Source organism: Pocillopora damicornis, chromosome 8, assembly GCF_964200805.1.
Source record: "Pocillopora damicornis chromosome 8, jaPocDami1.2, whole genome shotgun sequence".
Lineage (NCBI taxonomy): Eukaryota > Metazoa > Cnidaria > Anthozoa > Scleractinia > Pocilloporidae > Pocillopora > Pocillopora damicornis.
In genome coordinates, this window is record NC_142677.1 from 23,197,838 (window position 1) to 23,220,821 (window position 22,984).

Here is a 22,984-nt window from a genome sequence, read left to right on the forward strand (position 1 = left end):
AACAGTGTTAATGGTAGAGCATTTTTTTTCACTTAGTTATCTGAGACATTATCTTCATCAATATATAGTTATGTTAAGTTTTCCTTTACTTGTGATAATAAATCATACAAACATGACTGAAGTTGGCATCAAGGGGGAACGAAGATTGAAGGCTATTTTATCTGTCTATCTGTCGCGTATTATATTAGTCGCTACTCCATTTGTCCGCCAAATGGATGGATTTTTTCGGGATATGGCAAGTGAGTGTACTAAGAGTTGTTTACTACAGCCAAATAGAACGTGCTTTGAATTTAAACAACTACTATCAAATGTGATTTTGACGAAGTTTCCGAGCCGAGAAATCGAGTTATATATAGCCAAATGTGAAAAAAAGCTACCGCTATTTGAGTGAAACTGAGAACTTTTTGTATGTTCAGTGCCAAAATAAAATCAAAACTTCAAATGTTTCCAGCCTCCAGAAAGTTTTTATAGACTTGGTTTGACAAACTGATAATATAATCCATTGCGATAATTATTTACAATAGGCCTATTATCACGGAGAGGGGACTGCCACAGTGAGGAGACATTGTCGAAAAGAATTGAAACCGTAAACATAATCAATTATTCCTTGGTTCCTTATCTTGAATACAAGAAAGATTATTTTCTATAGATTTCACGAACACGGGGTGAAAATTTCTCTATTCACTAGAAAATAAAGTAATTTTCTTCAAAACAATGTAACGATGGGTTACTGATTGTCTACAAACCATAAGTCGCTAAATGTTTTTTCTGTACCGCCGATCGAAATTCACACTTTCACCCGTTTGTCATCTGGCAGCTGTAATCGGACATCAGTTGTTGAAACATTCAGGCTTTTTTTGTATTGAATAGTGCACCTTACTGAGATGAAATACGTTGACGTTACTTTTCGTTAAAAATCTATTGAACTTTGCGCCAAGAATACCTTTAACACAATGTGAGTTAAACTGACCAAAAAGTTGAAAAAACACATGCCTCTTCAGAATTTTTAAAACCAACCATATTTAGTTCTTTACGTCTGTTCGTTCTCCAGGGGGGGTCCCTTGCCAATAGTTATCTTGCATTGAAACGGCTTTTAATCTCTGATATAAATGAGGAAATGATTTCAGAATCTGTGATATCGTTCTACATACTGGTAGATATTGGCTCGCTTGCTCTAATGGAAGATTTATCATTTAAACTGCTAAGTTCTCCTCACAAATTAAATGACAATAAATCTAATTAACTTGCACTGTAAAGGCTATTGTCAAGATATGTATATCAATTAATGTTTAAAAAATATTTCCTGTTTTGTCCGCCAGCATCTGACTACCAAATAGAGAAAGGCGATATCTTGAATAAATAATCAGCTCAAGAAGGACATTATGAGAAACATGCTTTGCTCGAGTTGGGTGTGGAAACGTGCTAGATCATCTCAATGTGATAGATTTAAGCGTAAACATTATCTGCAAAAACCCAGAAAAACTAGCCTAGGTTATCCCACAAGTGTTTTAAACAACACGTTCGCAGTTTTGGAAGGAAGAGATTTGAAGTTGTATCTTTATGCGGGGGAGGTGGTCTTAAGTTGAACATCTGCATCACGTTATTTGTGCGCCATAATTGGAAAATACCACGCACATCCTTTCTGAGTCTTGAATATTCAAATTGTGAAGTTATTTTCTGTGACTCATTTGATTGGTTTCTCACACGTTGATTGACACATAGAGATGGGCGATATCTCAACTTATTAATCTGCTCAAGAACGATATTATGAGAAACATCGTTCCCTCAGCTGGGGGATGAAAACGATAAGAATAATGGTTGCAAAGTTTATTTGTATACTCATTTCAGCTTTTCAAGTAAAGGGCTACTGCTCCACTGGAAAATGTGAAAAGATCTCTTTTGATGAGCAACAAGACGCCTATCATGACAAAGAGCTTGTTGGCCATGTCTTCCACAGTTCTGTCACTTCAAACTCACAGCAGTGCTTTCTGTGGTGTATCAACGACTGTCGATGTCTGTCGATAAACTACAAGGTCAAGGACGACACCAAATACTGCGAGTTGAACGAAGGCAGCCATTTTATCGAAAAGAACTCTCTGAAAAACATCCACGGAAGCGTTCACTACTTACTGCGGAGAGAATACTCCACTGAGGTACCAAACTTAAGTGTGTAATAAGGTATTTTGAACGCGAATGGTTTTCAGTCCTCATCTTGGCATAAAAGTTCATTTATTTTATGTTTTTAAATTTCATATCGAGGAAGCTTCTACCTGACGATAGATTATACAAATCTGAATCCTTTCAATTAGAGAGGCACTGTTTTGCAATGTAATATGCTTCCTCATCCCGTCAAAACTTTCCTTTCTAATTGATGGTAATGTTATTCCCTAAAGTGTTTAAGATGAATGGTTTTCTTTTAAACCTAAAGTAACAGCTGTCAACCAAAACTTTGCAAAACTTCAATTGATCATTAGGAAAAACCAAAAACTAGAAAATCGAACTGAAATAAATATATATTTCTCGAAGTGTGCATTTCAAGTTCTTCTATTACTCGGGTCTTGAAGGTAGAGAGATTTCCTCTTTTAAATTCCCATGCCGGAAAGGAGATGAATGTTTCGAATAATGGAAAATGAAAATAAAATCGAAGTTCAAAACTTCAAAGAATTTCAGAAACGAAGAAAACTTCAACTTCAGGTACATTAGCTTCTCACCTGCGAGGATCATTTTTTAACTTTCCACTCGTGTTAAAGGAGAATGCAGTCGTTTTCAGCCGATCAGAAGCGCGTAACTTCTTTTTCATATACATTTTCAGGCTCTTAACCACATCATTCCTTGTGCTGATGACTTCACGTGTGCCAACGGCTGCTGCAAGAACAATCCGTGTCTTAATAGAGGAACCTGTACTGAGACCTGTCAACCCACAAGTGTTCGGTACAACTGTTCCTGTCCTGTACCGTTTGTTGGAAGACACTGCGAGATTCAGCAGAAAAGAAGCTGTCAGGATTACAAAGCAGCCGGGTCCACCGCCTCTGGATTGTATACAGTTAACGATGACAATAATCAAACCTTCCAGGTGTTCTGTGATTTTGACTCAGAGCCTGGGTTCGCTTGGAACCTGATTGAGTCGTTTAGCCTGTCCAACAAACTTCTTTTTCAGGTATTTGCTTTCTCTTTAAATCTTCTTTAAATATGTACTACATGAGCGTAGGACGAAAGCGCATTCAGCGGAAAGATGTGAAATACATTCAATATCATGTTGCTTCCATGAGTTTTGTTTCAGAAGCGACAGTTTTGACTTCCTCACCAATTCTACTTCCTCTACAGAAAAACATCGTGTTTTACGATGACTACCAAGCCATCAGCGGTGATGCCCCAAATTGGCAGGCCTACCTTATCAAACGACCCTACCTCCTTTGGCTCAGGGATCACTCGACTCACTGGAGAGCTACTTGCCGATACAACACAGATGGCACCGTATACACAGATTACCTGAGAGCCTCGCTTGAAGACTTTGACATCATTAACGACTTACCCTTGAAAGACGACACCTGTCGACCTTACGAGTATGTCAACATCCGGGGAAATGAGTGTGTGAATTGCACTGCATTAACAGGATATAAAAGAGGCGTTTTTCCTCTGCATCTCGACTCTTATTTTACCCATTTGTCTTGCGACCTCGACGCAAGCAAGACGGCCATAAATAACGAGGACAACTTTGGAATGTACAGTTCTACAAATCCCAAATTCCGTTGTACCTCAAACTCGAGTGATACGACTCAGCTCTGGATCGGAGGCAAATAGTAGGCTTACTAAAAAACACAGTTTTGTAGATCCAATGATGATAAATCAGTTGGTATTTGACAATTAATAAGACTGAGCACGAAACTAATGGACCATCTGACAAAGCTGGTGTCATTTTGCTACTTTTAATGTGGAACTCTCATAGGAAAGATTAGATCCGTTGATTAAATGTAGTAAGATAGTTACAGTAACACATTTTTACAAGGTAAACTTCAAAGCAATGTTAGCAAACAAGTGAGACAAAACTTACGCAGGTGTTCCAAAATTCTGCTGACAATCTATCGATCCTGGATATACCATTATTTATCTTACGGCATTAATGTATGGGGCTAAGCTGCAAAGACTTATATTAAGGAACCAGTCATTATCTATATATAATCGAAGAGGGGAAGGGGTTTAAACATTCTCAGGGCGGATCAGTCGTTACCAATAGAGTACAAAGAGGGGAACTCTAGAAAATTTACAGCCAACTACCAGTGAGGGGGATGATACGATATCTTTTTGGTGGGATCAGGTAAATTTTACTGTAACATAAAAAAAATCCTCCCAACCAACCCCCCCCCCCCCCCCCCCAGCAATAGAAAATGACCTATCTCCAATCAGGTTCTGTGGTTTTATACAAGCTTGCCTTTCGTTTCGAATACTTTGCATCTTAAAGGTCCAGTCTTCTTTTTGTCTCGTCCAATACTATTCTAGTTTATAATAAAGTTCGGATATAACGCGCGCTTTCATTGGTTGAAAGAGCGTGCTCTATGAGAGTATAGAGCATAGAGCTGAGCTACAGCTGTCACGCCATCTGCCAATTGTACTGTGTTCGAGCTTTTCCGGGACTTCTTTTTAGCTTTTTTCCGATAATTGAAAGTGAAATTTCGGAACTGAAGCGAGCCGGCAAGTAGCAACAAAAGAATCAAACAAAGGTTTGTAAACATACTAGGCGCCGTAATTTACGTTATTAAAACGTGAGCAGATACGAAAATCCTTAAAGGAAAAACAAAATAAACATTCCGAGTTTTAAAGATTTTCACGCTCTGTTAAATTGCAAGCTTACGTACGGTAATAAAAATCAAACACAGCTAACATTCGAAAAGTATATAAAGTTCAGTGTTCAAAAACAAAACAGAACAAAACAGAAATGATGACAAATATAACCAAACTGGCAATTGTTAAAATTCATACTAATCATGACGGTGTCTGAGCGAATATTATCATGCTAAGTTCATCGCAGCTCGCTCATCATGGCGATCTCCGGTCATCACAGTAAAGCAAGCCTCAGAAACTACATCGGCCACCCTTCGAGTGAAAAAATAAGAGCTTGCTCTGATATCCTTTCCGATACGTTGAGTGGAAAGTCACATCAGTCACTGCAGCCGAGTTTTGCGGCGCTGTCATCACGAGCGATCTTCATGTTCCGGTGAATTAGGCTATCGTTCATTCAAAAAACACTCGCCTTGAACAGTTTTTTTTCGACCTTGTCATGTGAAAAAACTCGCGTGTTTCTATGAGCCATAATTCGGCTGAAGTTCACTGAACATTTCACTACAAGATTCTGTATTAGAGACTTAAAAACTTCAGGCAAAAGTGTTAAATTCGACTTGCCGAACTATTTTAGTTTGTAAACTATCGTAGAATGTGAACTTTGATGGTTTTTGAACTTTGATGGTTTGACACTTTTGACAGCTTTAGTCTTGTACAGCCAATCAGATTATTTGAACCATTCTAACAAGGATTCTTATTGGCTTATTGTAGCGTGCTTTATGAGATTATAGAGCATGCTGACGACATTGTTGTTCGCTTTGGAAATAAAGTTTGTTTTGAAAATTGAAAGTAATGCTTGGGTAATTTAACGGATTCTTTATTATAAAACAAATAGAGAAGCCTTGACTGTGCTCTGTTCTGTTATAAAGCACTTAGGAAGCGGCTAGAGCACTCAAGAAGTGGGAAGAAACACTCGACTACGTCTCGTGTTTCTCCCTACACTTCTTTCGTGCTCTAGCCGCTTCCTGCGTGCTTTATAACAGAACAGAGCACAGTCAAGGCTTCTCTATTTGTTAAATATTTGCTTTATTATAAATCCAGTTCAGTTCTAATGTATGGTATTTGTTATAAGTTAACCCAATGCAATATTTCTAATCTCTAGAAATGAGATATATAATTATCATACCAGACAATTATTATGTAACTCATTCAAGATCTAAGCAACAAATTAAGTGGTTTTTAAGACTAGGGACCAGAATATGACACAGCATCCCTCAAGAACTACGAAAAGTATTAAAGTACTGTATATATTTAAGAAAAATACATCAAATCAACTTTTTCAAGTTTTGATGGAAGAGGACGATTATGTTGGCTTACCTATTCTCATCAATTTTCAAAATAAATGAATGAATATCGTAGATTTATTTAACCACACTTTTTATAGCCTTTAACATCAATAGTTTAATGTGCATACTCATATACTATCTGCTTATTTATAGGTCCTATCCATGATGTAATAGTAACTACTAGATTTACTCCGTAGGGTTAACAGTCTTACTACCCGCCTAAACTAGCTTTAAATTTACTTTTTTAATTGAGGGCTAGTGTTGCTTTGTATCTAATACTTCGTTGGAGCCGGTGCATCAAAGGCTATTCCTGTGTGCCTGCTTGCTGTTCTTCTTGTTTCATTGTCAACACGAGTGGGTGAATTAGAAGACCCTGCCTGTTGTTCACAAACAGTCCTTTTTCTCTGATCAGAGAGACCTCAATACATTCTACGGGCTGACCATCACTGAACTTGATGGGATTACTCTCCAGAATTACCAAGCTGGTAATGGTTTTGTCAAATTTTCCCCAGGAAAGATCAAAATTCAAGCATTCAACGATACCGCGAAGAAACACATGTCCGACGCCAAATGTCAGTCTTGATGGATGCTTCTCCTTTTCATGGCGGCGTCTGTCTACAAGTGCCACTTTGTGGCAGCTTGTTGACTGACCGGGTCAACGTCAGACAAATAATATCTTATGCAGATGATAGTTAAACTTTAGTTATCACAGAATTCAGGTGCAATTCCTGGTTTGTAGATACAAATAAGCACGGAAATAAAGTAAAGAATTCCGACTGTGTTACGTTGAAAACTTAGGTGATCTGGAAACAAAACCTGAGAAAACGCTCGTGAGTTTTCAGAACTGAATTTGTCAGTAACATCCAAAAACAATCAGATATATTTCAGCTCTTGTCTAGGAGAACTTAGTGGATTCGTTAAATTTTATTTCTAGAAATCATCCAACCTGAAAATTGCGTGACAACACACCAAAGTGCTGACCTCTTAGACTTACAACAAATTGTGTGATAAGTCATAATAAGCAGGGCTGGTTTGCATGGATATATATCTGGAAAGAGTAGTTTTAAAGCTTACGGAATTATGGAGCCTTTAAGTGTTTTTCGAGTGAGTGGTGGGGGGGGAGAGGCGGAGATAGGGAGCTGCCTCGGTCTGAGTATATGTCGAGGGGAATGTAGAGCTTATTAAGTTACTCATTTTCGTGTGGGCTGCCATGCTAAGTTTTTAAATGTAACCTTTCTCTCTGAAAATATGTCAAATAACTGGTATTCATATTCCTTTCCACTGTTGTCATACCATGCGTTTTCTGGAATCCGATTCCAACAGAAAAATGTAAGAACACAGGTTCCCATGACAGTTTGAATAATCCCTGGCTCGAGCTACAATTTTCCCAGAAAGACCGAGATAACTTATCATTACTTTGCTTCACGATTGTGATTCTTCCAAAGTCTTCTTAGAATTTGTCATCATTTGTTCACTTTCTTCAGTGTTGTAGAACAATCAATTGTCATCGCTGCCGAGACAGAAGAGAACTAAATTGGCTCCTGTTTGCGTATAGAATTGTTACACGACAGGATTTTCTTGGCTCAGGAACATTTCTTATCGGTGCGACAATGTCTGTGTTACCTGCGGCTGAACTTCTACGCTACAGGCAAACCAGAATAGACAGTGTTGGCCGTAAAGAGAATATTCCTTACGCCTCTGTGCATCGTTTCACGAATATCTTCATCACAGAGAGCAGACGCTTCATGCCTAAAGCAGACCTACCTATTTACCGCGGTGTACCTTTGTGGTTTTCAATTATTGGCTGTGACTAAAAGTATGACTGAGACGTGGGGACAACGACGTGGGGACTGGGACGTGGGGACTGGGACGTGGGGACTGTGACGTGGGGACTGTGACGTGGGGACTGGGACTCGGGGACGTGGGACTCGGAGACGTGGGACTTGGAGACGTGGGACTCGGAGACGTGGGACTCGGAGACGTGGGACTCGGAGACGTGGGAAGCGAGGACTCGGGGACGTGTAGAGACTCGGGAACGTGATAAACAGGTTGTAATATGCTGGAGAGCTTGTCAGTAGTAGCCGATGATTTTCAGCGTCCATGATTCGGCCGGATATGTTTCCCTGCTTGTTTGACCGTGAGAACTCTTGGTACAGAATAGTTTCAATGCAAGAGGTTTTAAACATTGTGGGCAGCCATGGAGGACTTTCCTGGTGAGTAACTGTGTTTTCTTCCTTATTCTTTTTTAGCAAGGATAAGGCACGGATCGAGAAGAAAACACAGTTACTCACCAGGAAAGTCCTCCATAGCTGCTCAAGATGTTTTTAACAGTTTCAAGACCCCCTGCGTTGAAACTACTCTATACCCAGAGTTCTCACGGTCAAATAGGCAAGCAAACAAGTCCGGCCGAACCATGGACGCTGAAAACCATCGGCTACTATTAACAAGCTCTCCAGCATATGATAGCTCTCTCGAGACCACTGAAAATTATACTCTAAAAATTCAGCGCAAATGTCAGGTGTTGTTTGTTTATCACGTCCCCGAGTCCCCGCGTCCACGTCCCCGATTCCCACGTCTCCAGGTCCCACATCCCCGAGTTCCACGTCTCTGAGTCTCACGTCTCCGAGTCTCACGTCCCCGAGTCCCGCGTCTCCGAGTCCCACGTCTCCGAGTCTCACATCCTCGAGTCCCACGTCCCCGAGTTTCACGTCCCTGAGCCCCACGAGTCCGAGTCCCACGTCCTCGATTCCCACGTCCTCGATTCCCACGTCCTCGATTCCCACGTCCTCGATTCCCACGTTCTCGATTCCCACGTCCTCGATTCCCAAGTCCTCGATTCCCACGTCCTCGATTCCCAAGTCCTCGATTCCCAAGTCCTCGATTCCCAAGTCCTCGATTCCCACGTCCTCGATTCCCACGTCCTCGATTCCCACGTCCTCGATATCCACTTCCTCGATTCCCACGTCCCAGTCCCCACGTCCCCGTCCCAGTTTTAGTCACAGCCTCAATTATTGTTGCTGTGTGGAGTTTTGGTGGCGCTGGTTCGTTTCCTTACGCCGTAGTTTTCCTGATATTTGGTTTTCCATTTATTGCTTTCTACTTGCAAAACGAACTGTTCAGCAGAAAAACTCTTCCACTTGTCAAGAAACAGCCGTTGAAGAATGATCTGCAAACGCTCAAAGTTTTGTACGAGGTGACTGTCGCAGAACTCGAAATGATCGCTCCTTCCAGTTACGATATGAAAATTGGCTTTCTTAGGACAAATTCTGGAAGAGTCTACTTCCAAGTTTTTCTTCCTGCAGCTTTTTTTTTTATCATGAATAAGGCTAAACGCACCTCTTGCATCATGCACGGCGTCTTCTTATTTCTCGCGGTGTACAACACTATCTTCACTTTTCTGTATTCTTTTAAAATCACGAAAGATTGAATCAACCACGAAGAGCGTACTGTTGTCTGTGAAGATAGCTATGCGGTCGAGGACATAAACTTACGGCAAGCACTCTGATGGATGTAACTTTATAATCATCAACAACCATCAGTTTCGTTTTTTAGCAAACTGATCCAAAGATAGGAACATTTGTTTTGCTGGTTTCAGTAGAATCGTATCATGGACCTTATGTCTTCTGTGAGAACCGTAGACCAAACTGACCTGTTTATTCCACAACAGGTAACGCTTTAAGGTCTTGCAGCTTAAAGAGGAAATATTACTCTAAACTATTAAAGTTAAACTCAACGAGTGCCGTCGAACAAATCATGCTCTGAAATTGAATTTAATCTTTAGGTCGCATGTACAACATGAGGCTTCCTCGGCCTTCTTTGTGACATCAGTAATAAATATATACATGTTGCCTGAATAATTCGGTGTTCGGTATTGACTGAAACAGTGTTAGCGGAAGAGCATTTTTTTGACTTAGTTATTTGAGACATTATCTACATCAATATGAAGTTATGTTAAGTTTTCCTCTACTTGTGATAGTGAATCATACAAACATAAAGTTGGCAGCAAGGCGAGCGAAGATTGAAGGCTATTTCATCTGTCGCATATTATATGCGTCGCTACTCCACTTGTTGCCATTTGTCTGCCAAATCGGAGGGCTTTTTCGGGATATGGCAAGTAAGCATACTCAGGGTTGTTTTCTACAGCCAAATAGAACGTGCTTTGAATTTAAACAACTACTGTCGAATGTCAGTTTGACGAAGTTTCCGAGAAATCGAGTTTTATAGCTAAATGTGAAAAAAGCTATTGCTATTTGAGAGACTGAGAACCTTTTGTATGTTTAGTGACAAAAAAAAAAAAAATTCAAAGTTTACAGCCTCTTGGCAGTTTTTACAGACTGGATTTGACAAACTGATGATATAATCAGTTGCGATTATTATTTGCAATAGGCCTATGAAGTGTCCTGTTACCATGGAGAGGAGACTGCCACAGTGAGGAGACATTGTCAAAGAGAATTGTAACCAGAGAAAGATGTTTTGTTTTTTCGTCTCGTCACGAGCGTGGAACAAAGAAAAAAATGCTGAGTGCCCATGAGGAATCGAACCTCAGACCTTCGGATTCCGCGCTCCGATACATTGTAATTGTAACTGTTAAAATCATCAATTACTCTTTGGTTGTGACCTTGAATACGAGGAAGATTTTTTTCTATATTTTTCACGAACACTGAGTGAGAATTTCAAGCCTAGAAACCGATCGAATCTTATATTTCTTCATTCACTAAAAAACAAAGTAATTTTCAACAAAACAAATTAATAATGGATGATTGGTTGTCTACAAACCATAAGTCGCTGAATGTTTTTTCTGCACCGCTGAACGTAATCAACGCTATCACCCGTTTCTCATTTGGCAGCTGTAATCGGACATCAATCGTCGTAAAATTCAGGCTTTTTTTGTAATAATGCACCTTACTAAGATGAAATAACAAGAGGAGCTCTGGTACCGAAAAAAAATCGCAGCGTGTATTTTACAGACGCGCTATCATTTCTGTCATCGATTTAGAGAATTACAGCAAGGCTGCCAACGAAAAGTTATTGTGGAATCAAGCCGAATGCTTTTGCAAAGGAAGAAATGTTTCGTCTATTCCCCGATGACTGCAATACCTTCTGTCCCGCCAGCAAGTCTTCAGCGTGCCAACAAAGGCTGTGTATGTTATATGTTCATTTGGTCTTTGTGCCGGACTAATTAGACAGCGAGAATTTCCAACAGATGGATTCGTGAGGTCTCAAAATATAATCCTGTTGTTTATTCGGCGTTTAGTCAAATCGCTCTTGACCGTACACTTTAGCCGGGAATGTCTTTAGTCGAATAATCATGGGGAATTGCAAAGATGTCAGTCAAGAATAGCCGAGCTTGACAATAACATTCGGGAACTAGTATGTTAGAATGATTTTATAAGTTAACGGTGGATGCCTCAACTTTCAGTCGAAAGAAAAGGTCAAGACTACGAGCGGTCTCCTGATATTAATAAGTGTTAAATTCAATTTTTCGTGCCCTCTTGGGTAGTTTATACACGAGGGTTAATTTTTAAAATCTTCTATAATCCTCTTGGGAAGTGTATACCTGAGGGTTACTTTTAATCTCTTGTATACCCTCTTGGGTAGCGTATACCTGAGGGTTATTTCAATCTCTCCTGTATCCCCCTGAGTAGTGTACACCTGAGGGTTACTTTTAATCTCTATTATACCCGCCTGGGTAATGTACACCTGAGGGTTATTTTTAATCTCTTCTTTACCCTCCTTACACGGCAGTTGCGTCGGACGGTATTCATAAGTGTGAATTTTCTCACAATGACCTAAAATGCATAAACGTTGTTTTAGAGAAACGTGAAGACCAGCTTTACCTTGTTTTGGCAAGAGTCTTGGCTTCGAAAAAGCTAGAAATACCGTTCCAAAACCTTCGCATTTAAGTCATTATAAGAGTTGTTGTATTTCGCGGAAGCTTGAAGACGGAACGGGAGACCGTCAGTTGGACGTGATGTGTATTCTCTGGATTATCTAATCAACACAGTTTCAGGACTGTTTAATTTCAAAACCATGACCTGTGTAAAAAAAAAGTTTGTCGGAGTTAGCCTAAAATAGGCGTGAGCCTTCGATCATGGAGGTGAAATCAGCTTCACCAGTGCCGCTTTTCAGGCTATTTTTGAGTTTTTGTCTTTTTACGTGTTTTAGCTTGTTCCTGTTATATGTTGCTGTATTATATGGCCAGGACTATTTGTGGACCAGGTGGTAACGATTAACTGTTGTCCTTTTTAAACATGGATTGTTTCTACAAAGATAATAAACTTTGCGTACCGCCCCCTTAGGTTATTTCGAGTTAGACCCGTTAAGTTACTTTGAGGCATTTATCTGGACTCTGCGAAGAAGGTAGAGTTGTACCTGGAAAATGATTATTGAGAACTGTAATTATCGGAAGTTGCGGTTTTTTTCCTTTTCAGTCAGCGACGACTAGTAAAAATCTATTTAGCTTTGCCTCAACAATATCTTTAAGACAATGTAAGATAACCTAATTACAAAATTGGAAAAAAACATGGCTCTTCAGATTTTTTAACGTCAACCATATTTAGTTCTTTACTTCTTTTCGTTCTCCAGGGGGATCCCTTGCCACTAGCTGTCCTGCATTGAGGAAATGATTTCAGAATCTGTGATATTGCTCCGCATATTCCTGCTGGTAGATATTAAGAGTGGCTTCCTTGCTATCATGAAAAATCTATTATTTAAATGGCTAAATTCTCCCCACCAATTGAAGTCATTTTTATCAGCCTACTCGATCCCCCTTAACTCGAACTAGTTTTACTTTCCTTTGGCTTAAATTTACCCTGATAACTCGAACTTTGAATGAAAATGTCAGTCTATACACGTCAAAGTGTTAGAACCAGTCAGTTGTGTCTGCTAGGAGAAAATAATGTGACTACATTAAAGTTAAGATGAAAAATTTTAATTCAACATTAAAAATTTCCCCCACTACTGTGTTGGATATCTCAGCTTATATTCGTCCTTTACACATATCGCTAAATTTCCCTACAAAACGTTCATAATAAAAGGCTCATTGAAAATAAAATGTACAAAATGGCCAATGATTTTACAAGAATAGTGAAAACATGATTTCTTATGAAATATTAACCCTTAACTTAAATATTAACTCCCAGAAAAGATTAACATGGAACTTCTCCCTATAATAACCCTACATTATTCACCAAACAGGTTATAGGAATACTCAAACTTATCAGGTAGATTTTTGTTATCCTCATCTAACACCAAATTCTCATAACTAATTCACAAGGAAATCTGTAACAGCTGGAGGGGAGAATTGACAATAAGATCTTGGGAGTAAGAGCGTTAACAGGTAATTGAAATTTAACACCAACTGCCATAACTCGATCCCCAACTAACTCGGACAATTTTTCTGGGAGCTTCAATAAAATTAGTGAGGTACTTCTGTATTTATATTGTGATGATCATATTACTAGACTTATCTGATTGGTTTCTTACCCCTAAACTGACACATAGAGAAAGGCGATATCTTGAATAAATTATCAGCTCAAGAAGGACATTATGAGAAACATCGTTTGCTTGAGTTTGGAGTAGAAAAGGTAAAGATATTGGGAGCAAAAATTTGTTTTACATTCATTTCAGCTTTGCTTAATGAGGTAAGGAGCTACTGCCTCACTACAGAATGTGAAAGGATCTCACTAAATGTGAACCAAGATGCCAATCATGACAAGGCGGCCATATCTTCCACAATTCTGTCACTTCAAACCCACAGCAGTGCTATCTATGGTGTATCAACGACTGTCGATGTCTCTCGATAAACTACAAAGTCAAGAACGACACCGAATACTGCGAGTTGAACGAAGGCAGCCATTTTACAAACAAGAACTCTCTGAAAAACATCCACGGAAGCGTTTGCTACGTACTGCGGAGAGAATACTCCACTAGGGTACCAAACTTTACCATGTAATAAGGTATTTTGAACGAGAATGGTTTTCAGTCTTCATCTTGGCATAACAGTCCATTCTTTTCTTTTCTAAAATGTATATATCAAGGAAGCAGCTACCTGACGATAGATTATACAAATAATCATTTCAATTCAAGGAATTATATATTTTGCAACGTAATATGCTTCTTAACCCCGTCAAAACTTTTCCATTTAATGGATGGTAATGTCTTTCCCAAAAGTATTAAGATAAATTGGTTTCTTTTAAACTTAACGTAACCGCTGCCTACTGAAACTTTGGGAAATTTCAACTGATCATTGGGAAAACAAAAAACTAGAAAATTGAACTTAAAGAAATACATATTTCAGAAGTCTGCATTTCAAGTTCCTCTTTTATTCGGGTCTTCAAGGTAGAGAAATTTTCTCTTATGAAATTACTATGAAAGGAGATGAATGTTCCGAATGATTGAAATTGAAAATGGAATTGAAGCATGAAGAGCTTTGCTCAAGAAAAAAATTATCATCAGGGAAGTGTTAAATGATCCATAGGCTTCTCTTAGTGCCTGTTTACATGGAGGTGGGGGACCTCAGGTAGGTGAGGTAACCCGTCTAGGTGGGGTAACCCACCTGTCCATATAATTTCTTATTTTACTTTGATCACGTTTACATGATAGGTGGGGTGACCGCCTTGGCGGGTTGCCCGGTCTGCCAAGTAGGGTAACCCTGTCAGCCGGGGCGACAATTTGCCATGTAAACGTGTCAAGGTGGGGTAACCCGCCTAGCCGGGGTCTTTCATGGCAAAAAGCCCAAAAGCGAAATGTGTGTTTTAAAACTTTGTACATTTCCTAGCCTTCTCATGGCAAAAATCACCAGAAACCGCAACGGACACACAAGGAGTGTAAAATGTTCACATTTCGGAATATTTTCTGATTGGGAAAAGATTTGATTAGTCGCATGAAATGTTCATTACCATAGTCATAACGTGGATGACCCAAAACTTCTTGAACAAGTCAAACCCTATTTAATCAAAACATAAATAGTTGAGTCACTTGGGATTCCTTAATCTCGCATTCCTACGTCATTAGTTCCAAGAAGGGGCAACATTGCTCTGTAATTAAGTTATCACGAGGCTTTATGGATATCTTACTCAGTCTCACCGAAGATTTTTTGTATATATAAGTTACCAATTCACCAAACTTATAAAATTTAAGTCGGCTTATGATAAAGTTTTTCTTCGGACGAGTAAGAGTTACAAGTTACGTCGACGACCTTCTCCGTGGTCCGAGAACTCAATCGTCCTCCTTCACTGGAGATTTTTTCGACTGGCCATCTCAGTAATCTCAGTAAAATGCCCACGTTAGAGTCGGCTGAGCTTCTTCGTTTAAGGCAAATAGGTGTTGGCCGCAAAGCGAATATTCCACATGCCCCGGTGTTTCGATCCACCAACATCTTCATCGATGAAAGCAAGCGTTTCATGCCTCGAGCATATCTACAAACTTATCGCGGTTTCCCGGTGTGGTTTTCAGTTATTGTAGCTGTGTTGAGTTTCGGAGGAGCTGCAACGCTCACTGGAGCGATCATTTTCCTGATCTTTGGTTTTCCTTTCATCGCCGTCTATTGGCAAAACGAACAGGTAAACAGGAAGTCACTTCCACTTGTCAAGAAACAACCAGTAAAGAATGATCTACAAACGCTCAACGCTTTGTACGAGGTGACTTTCGAGGAACTCCAAACGATCGTTCTTTCTAGTTATGATGTGAAAATTGGCTTCATTACGACAACCTCTGGAAAATTTAGCTTCCAAGTTTTTCACTCTGCAGCTTTTCAGATTATGGATAAAGAAAAACGTACCTCTCGCATCATGCTCGGCGTCTTCCTGTTTCTCGCTTTGTACAACACTCTCTTCATTTTTCTGTATTCTTTAATCTTGAAAGAGTGAATTAATCACGTACTTTACACTTCTTGTCTTTAAAGGGAACGACGCAGTCGACGTTTATAGCATAGTGCAAGAACCCCGATGAATATGACGGGCTGCCAATTGCTCTGAGTTTGGGCCATGGTCCCTACCCAGATTTCCTGTCATGTTTTTTCCCCAAAGGGGTTTTTTCTGGCAGGTTTTTTCTGGCCTCCGTATAACCGTAGTGATCCAGACTTGGTGAAGTTTGCATGTTAGTAATGTATACCTATTTTTGAATGTGCAGGAATTGACTGTATATCAGGATTGTATATGGTATATCAGTTGCGAATGTATGTATGTATGCATGCCTCGGGCTATATATGCCTCGGGTTGGTTCTCGGCGGGCTTCCCTAAATAAACTTTTTTGGTGTACACACTGTGTTATTTGTTGTGTAGTGGAGACTAAATAAGGAGCGGAATGGGCTCGATAGTATGAGTTGGTGATAGCCCGCACAGCTCGCTTTTGCAAGTAATAAATTCTATTTAAGTTAGATACGTATGTGGACGACCAGGCGCAGTTACAATAGACGATATAAGGATAAATTAAGGTGTAGTACAAAGTGAGTTTGGTTGTAGAGGATAGGAAAAAGCGAGACCTGAATATAATACCTATTGATTTAGCGATTTGTTTACATACATACCAGGTTTCCAGGTGAGATGATCATTAATATAGACCCCAAGGAATTTAGTTATGTTAAATTGTTGTAGGGGTTTACCTCCAAAGGAGAGAGAAATGCTGGAGTTAAATTTCTTCTGTCCGGGTTAGTTAGTTATCTTTATATTAACTGAGAGCTTATTGCATTTTAGCCAAACATCAATATTTTGGAGTTCATCATTAAATACGGATTCTAAGCAATTTGGGTTTGAATGAGAATAAAAGATACCGGTGTCATCAGCGAAAAGCGGAGGGTCTGTTAGTTCAGAGGCATTAGGGAGGTCATTTATGTGTAGAATGAACAATAGAAGGCCTAAAATCGAACCTTGAGGGACACCACACTTGGTGATTTGCATTGGAGAGCAAGCTTGATTGAATTGGACAAATTGCTGGCGGCAAGAAAAGTATCTTTTAAACCATTGCAGAGCCACGTCACGGATACCATAGTGCTCCAATTCGGCAAACAAGATTTGATGGTTGAGAGTGTCAAATGCTTTGGAAAGATCTAGGAAGACACCCACCTTTGTTTCGTGTTGGTCGATTGCAGAAGCTATTTTATTTACCAAATGAATTAGTGCGTGCGATGTCGAGTGATTTTTCCGAAATCCAAACTGACAGCGGTAAAGTATATCGTGTTTTTCGGCAAATTCTACTAAGCGATTGTATATGACTTTTTCGAAAAATTTGGAAAAATTAGACAACAAAGAAATAGGTCTGTAGTTTACAAATAATTTTAGCGATTTTAAGTTTGTCCGGGAAAATGCCTTTTAGCAGAGATAGATTGATAATGTCTGCCAGTGGAGCAGAAATAAGGTGAAATGAATACTTAATGATATACATTGGGATACTGTCATAGCCAGGAGCCTTCTTTGAAGCGAACATGCCACAAATGCTTTCCAGTTCACTAATTGTGGTGGGCTTTAAGTTAATGGAGGGATGGTTATTATATCATACCCTCTTAGACAATACTCAGAAAAATGCTAATATTAAGACAAAATAATGTTACATGCTGTACAGGATTAACTCAACAAGCGCTTTAGTAAGAAGAATCCCATCCATCAAAAGAATTTATATTTGGTTTTCGCTTCCTTGCGACTACGAAAGATACTGAAAAATAGAAAACAGCCCAAGTACAAAATCAAATTGATCTTAGCTTTTGTACTTGATAGTCGCCTACGACCTAGGAAAAATTTCTGCACATCCTCATGCTTCATCATGCATTCAGTTCTTGGATAGAGATAACAAAAGCAAGACATTGCCATTAGGAGAAAAAGCAGTTTTGTTTTACAATAGTAATAATAAGAATAATAATAATAATAATAACAACTGATATTTAAACAGGGTGACCCCTTCAGTCACAAGACTGGTATCAACGGGGGCCCTGTATAACACAAAATAAAAGAGAGTAAAATAAATTATATATATACACATATCAGTAAGAACCAACTGATATAAAAAGTAACAATGTTCGATTTCAAATGTTCTAAAAATAGCCTAGGAATAAAAAGCGGAGATAGCCGGGAAACGTTCCTTAGGTGGTAATGTCTTAATCTTCATTGGAAGACTATTGAATGCCATTGCACCATGATAGTAAAAAGACTTTTTAGCGACATCTAGATGAAATTTAGGAAGAATAATGTCAGTGATTGACGATCTAGTACATCTATGTTGGTTGTCGCTCTGGCAGCGTAACATGAAATAGTCTTTAAAGTATGAAGGAACTTCTCCAACCAAGCACTTGTATGGGCCTGTGCGGAAATTTTACCCCAAATTGGCCCAAACTTTGCCAATTCGGGGTAAAAAATTTTTTTGCGCAAGCAAACATATGTAAATAGTCAGTGTCACTTGCGAGAACTGAGACCCGTCTCGAGGATAATACCATATTCAAAGAGAACAACCCTTTTTGAATCAACAATTACCTCACCTCAAATCTAAAACTATCTTTTTAATTCTCACGCTTTCATGCTTCGCCTCTTTCTTGTTGTCACCATTTATTATAATTAGCATTTATCTTCTTATTGTAAATTAAACTTCCAACGCTTTGTACATTAATTAACTGATGACGAAACATGTCTTACAAACTCAAAAGTTTTGTCGTGTTCTTCACATTCCTAAAGATTGGTAGCAAATTGAGTAACAGCACATATCTTGGTAAAATTTCCGCACAGCCCTATACTATTGTAAAACAAATCTGTTTTCCCAATGGCAATGTATTGTTTTTGTCATCGTTATCTCTATCCAAGAACTGAATGCATAATGAAGTATGGGGCCGTGCGGAAATTTTACCGTAAAAACAATTAACAGCGGTTGATGATCTGGCACAATTTCCGAGAAAACCGAATTGGGTGAAATTTCCGTACAGCCCCATACTTCATTATGCATTCAGTTCTTAGAGAGAGATAACAATGACAAAAACAAGACATTGCCATCGGAAAAAAAAAGATTTGTTTTACAATAGTATGGGCCTGTACGGAAATTTTACCCCGAATTGGCCCGAACTTTGCTAAATGCGCAAGCAAACATATGTAAATAGCCAGTGTCACCTGCGAGAACTAAGACCCGTCTCGAGGATAATACCATAAATAACATCCAGAACTTAAAGTTGCTAGCCCCTCAAGCTGGATTTGACGGGAAGATGACGAATTCATTAATTTCTTCCGGTTTACAAAGAGTCTTGAGGTTTCCTATTACCATGTCCGGGGTGGAGGGGGACTGGGTTAATTCAGATTTTCAATTTTGCGGAAGGTATCTTATGTCAACACAGATTCTTGTTGTTCTCACACTGCAAAGAGCTTCGTGCTTAACTGTCTACTCGTGCGAGGTTTTCGGACTAAATCAGCAAAGGTAGGAGTAAAATTGATATCATTCAGTAAACCCTGATACAGAAGTAGTTCAAGATGTCTCTACTCAAAACAAATTATGATCCTGCAAATAACCTCGCGAAGTTTATGAAGAAGTGAAAAAGCTGACGTTTCGAGCGTTAGCCCTTCGTCAGAACGATAGACGAAGGACTAACGCTCGAAACGTCAGCTTTTTTACTCTTTACGGTGGTCAATTTACGTTTTCCACTCAGTTGTTAACACTAAATTACCTGCTATACTCTCCCACCGACGCAGCACCACAGTTTCTTTAGAAACTTACCACCTTTATTCATTTATGAAGAAGTGTACCGTATGATACTGACATGAAACTGACAGCGGATCTGGTGACAAGGGATTGAACCTCGAGCTCATTATCTTGCAGAATTTCACCCGATTGGAATTTTTATGCCAAATTAACAGCAAATATGGAAAGAGTATAGTAAAGAAATGCATTGTTTTTGTCTGTTTAATTTAGTTGATTACATTCTTAGGTGGTCGTTGCTTGGAGGTCAACTAACATGTCTGACAGAGATCGCTCGGTTGCTAACTCAGGGAGAACCGAAATCGAACGGGTACGCGCGGAACACATTGAAATAAAAGATGTTGGTACCAACACTAAAATTAGAGATGAAATCCACGCCAAAACAAATCATTACATCAAACAGAGCAAACCTTATTTTCCGAAAGATAAGTTGCTAACCTACATCGATTGTCCGTACTTTTTAAGAGTCGCGCGATGTTTGTGCTTTGCCAGCCTCTTTGGAGCCCTTGTTGCAGCTGGTGCATCGAAGTTTATTCCTGTGTTTTTTCTCGTTGCCTGCCTGCTGTTCTTCTTGTTTTACTGCCAACACGAGTGGGTGAATCAGAAGACCTTGCCTGTTGTCCACAAGCAGCCCTTCCTCCCTGATCAGAGAGGAAACAACAAATTCTACGAGCTGACCATCAATGAACTTACTGGGATTGCTCTCCAGAATTACCAAGCTGGTATTGGTTTTGTTGAACTTTCTCAGGGAAAAATTGAATTTCAGGCATTCAACAATACCGAGAAGAAATACATGTCCGACGCCAAATGTCAGTCTCGATTGATGCTTCTCCTTTTCTTGGCGGCTTTTATCTACAACTGCTACTTTGGGCAGCCTATTGACTAACCTGTTCAACGTCAGACGGATAATATCTTATGAAGATGATAGTAAAAGTGTAGTTATCATGGAGCTCAGATGCGATTCCTGATTTGTAGATACAAATAGGCACAGAAATAAAGCAAAGGATTCCTACTGTGTTATGTTGAAAAGCTTTAATAGTCTGGAAACCGACACAACCTGAGAAAACGCTCGTGAGTTTTTAGAACTGAATTTGTCAGCAAAGTCCGGACACAATTAGATATATTCAACTCTTGTTTATGAGAATTGAGTGGATTAATTGGTTAAATTTAAATTCTTGAAATCATCCAACATTGCGTGACAACACACTCAAGTGCTGACTTCTTAGACTAACATCAAATTGTGATAGGCAATAATAAGCATGGCTGGTTTGCATGGATATATATCTAGAAAAATTTCAAAGACTAAACAATCAAATTTTCCCTAGCACTTTCTTAAAACTCTAAATTGGATTTCTTTCAAGAGGTGGTTGCTACCGTGAGCTTCCACGAAATGTCGACCGATTGCCGAATATTTGTGCTCAGCAATGCGTTGATGAAGGTTTCGGGCTGTGTACCCGACATAATCTGCATCGTACAGGTCACATGAGAAACGGTAAACAACGCATTGCCGATTCACAATTGACGGCTTGATTTCTTTGGGTTTAAGATCCTGCCCTAATTTCTTTGTCACAAAAACAGGCTGCAACGTAAGGAGAATCTTACGGCTACGATCGCGCAACTGCTTCCGAACCGCATTAGTGGCCACTTGATCTTTGAATGGAAGACTAATTCTTTCTGTTTTATTATCATCGGTGTTTCTTTCCGCTGTGCCTGCCGAAGCATTTCTAAAGATAAAGTTATTGATAGCGGAATCAATAAGGCCCCTTGGGTAGTCAAGACGACTGAAAATTAATAATTCGACACATTCTGCGTCAAAAGCCTCTGTGGTAGACAATAGGTTATCAACGTGTGAAAATTTAGAGTTGTTGTCAACTGAAGCAGCGCTCAGTAGGCGGATGTATTCGGGTTTGTCCATCACTACAACTTCAGAACCTTTAGCAAGCTTAGTTATAAGAATGTCGTCCCGTTTCTTTAAGCGATTGCGAGCTTTGACAAGAGCCTTAACTGGATTAGGACTTGCACGCTGAATGTAATTCAAAGCGATTGAACGTAGCGTTGAGCTAGCCAGTTCAACGCCTTGCTGAGCACAAATATTCGGTAATCGGTCGACATTTCGTGGAAGCTCACAGTAGCAACCACCTCTTGACAGAAAACCAATTTAGAGTTTTAAGAAAGTGCCAGGGAATATTTGATTGTTTAGTCTTTGAAATAATGTTGTTCATCAAGAATCTAAAGCCTCATCTAAATATCCAGGCGGACTCCGAACGCGCCAAACTTTTTGTTTAATTACTAATGTTCTTTTCTAACGGTATAGCTTTTTTTCACCCGTTGTTATTTGGGTATATATAGACTGCGACTAGCAAATATTTTTTGACTTGATAATGACCTTTAGCCAACATCGAAACGTCGTCGTTTTTTAGCAATCTTAAAATGTTTTTAAGAAACATTTTATCGCAATTTTTATTGTTAAATGTTTTTCTAAATCACTTCTTCTTCGTATACGAAATTATTTCTCTAAGAAAATGTGAAATAGCTGGTATCCATCCTCCTTCCCACTGCTATGATACCTTGCGTTTTTTGGAATCCGATGAATCCGATTCCAACAAAGTTTGATGTAAGCCCACAGGTTCCCATGACAGTTGGAGTAATCCTTGAGATTGGTTGCCTCGAGTTACAATTTTCCAAGAAAGACCGAAATAAATAATCATCGTTTTGATTCACGATAAATTGTGATTCTTAGAAAGTCATCTCAAATTCATCATTTGTTCACATTCTTCAGCTTTATAAGCAGTGAAACGCTAAAGGCATAGCTCGCTAGACGAGAAACAATCAATTGTCGTCTTTGTTGCCGCGACAGAATAGAATTCAATCGGCGCTTGTTCGCGGATAGAATCGTTACACGACGGGTTTTTCTTGGCTCGGGATGGTTCCTTATCGCTACGACAATGTCTGTGTCATCAGCGGTTGAACTTCTTCGCTACAGGCGAACCAGAATAGACAGTGTTAGCCGTAAGGTAAATATTCCGCACTCCTCTGTGCATCGTTTCACGAATATCTTCATGATATAGAGAGCAGGCGCTTCATGCCTCAAGCAAACCTACCTGTTTACCGCGGTGTACCTTTGTGCTTTTTAATTATTGTGACTGTATTCAGTATTGGTTTTCTTCCCCTTCTAGGAACGTTTGAACCTCACTGTC

The 22,984-nt window shown here is 39.4% G+C and overlaps 2 protein-coding genes across 2 annotated transcripts; both read left to right on the top strand.

Annotated features, from left to right (window-relative positions):
- Positions 1-1,775: 1,775 nt before the first annotated feature.
- On the top strand, positions 1,776-4,480 carry LOC149041852 (uncharacterized). The gene is made up of 3 exons (XM_089181002.1): positions 1,776-2,153; positions 2,813-3,157; positions 3,325-4,480. Exons 1-3 carry the CDS (start codon positions 1,797-1,799, stop codon positions 3,799-3,801), a joined length of 1,179 nt encoding a protein of 392 aa, XP_089037128.1. The 5' UTR covers positions 1,776-1,796; the 3' UTR covers positions 3,802-4,480.
- A 14,504-nt stretch (positions 4,481-18,984) lies between these two features.
- LOC149041853 (uncharacterized) lies at positions 18,985-20,802 on the top strand. Its single transcript, XM_089181006.1, has 2 exons — positions 18,985-19,508; positions 20,017-20,802. Exon 2 carries the CDS (start codon positions 20,044-20,046, stop codon positions 20,671-20,673), a length of 630 nt encoding a protein of 209 aa, XP_089037132.1. The 5' UTR covers positions 18,985-19,508; positions 20,017-20,043; the 3' UTR covers positions 20,674-20,802.
- The last annotated feature ends 2,182 nt before the right edge of the window (positions 20,803-22,984 follow it).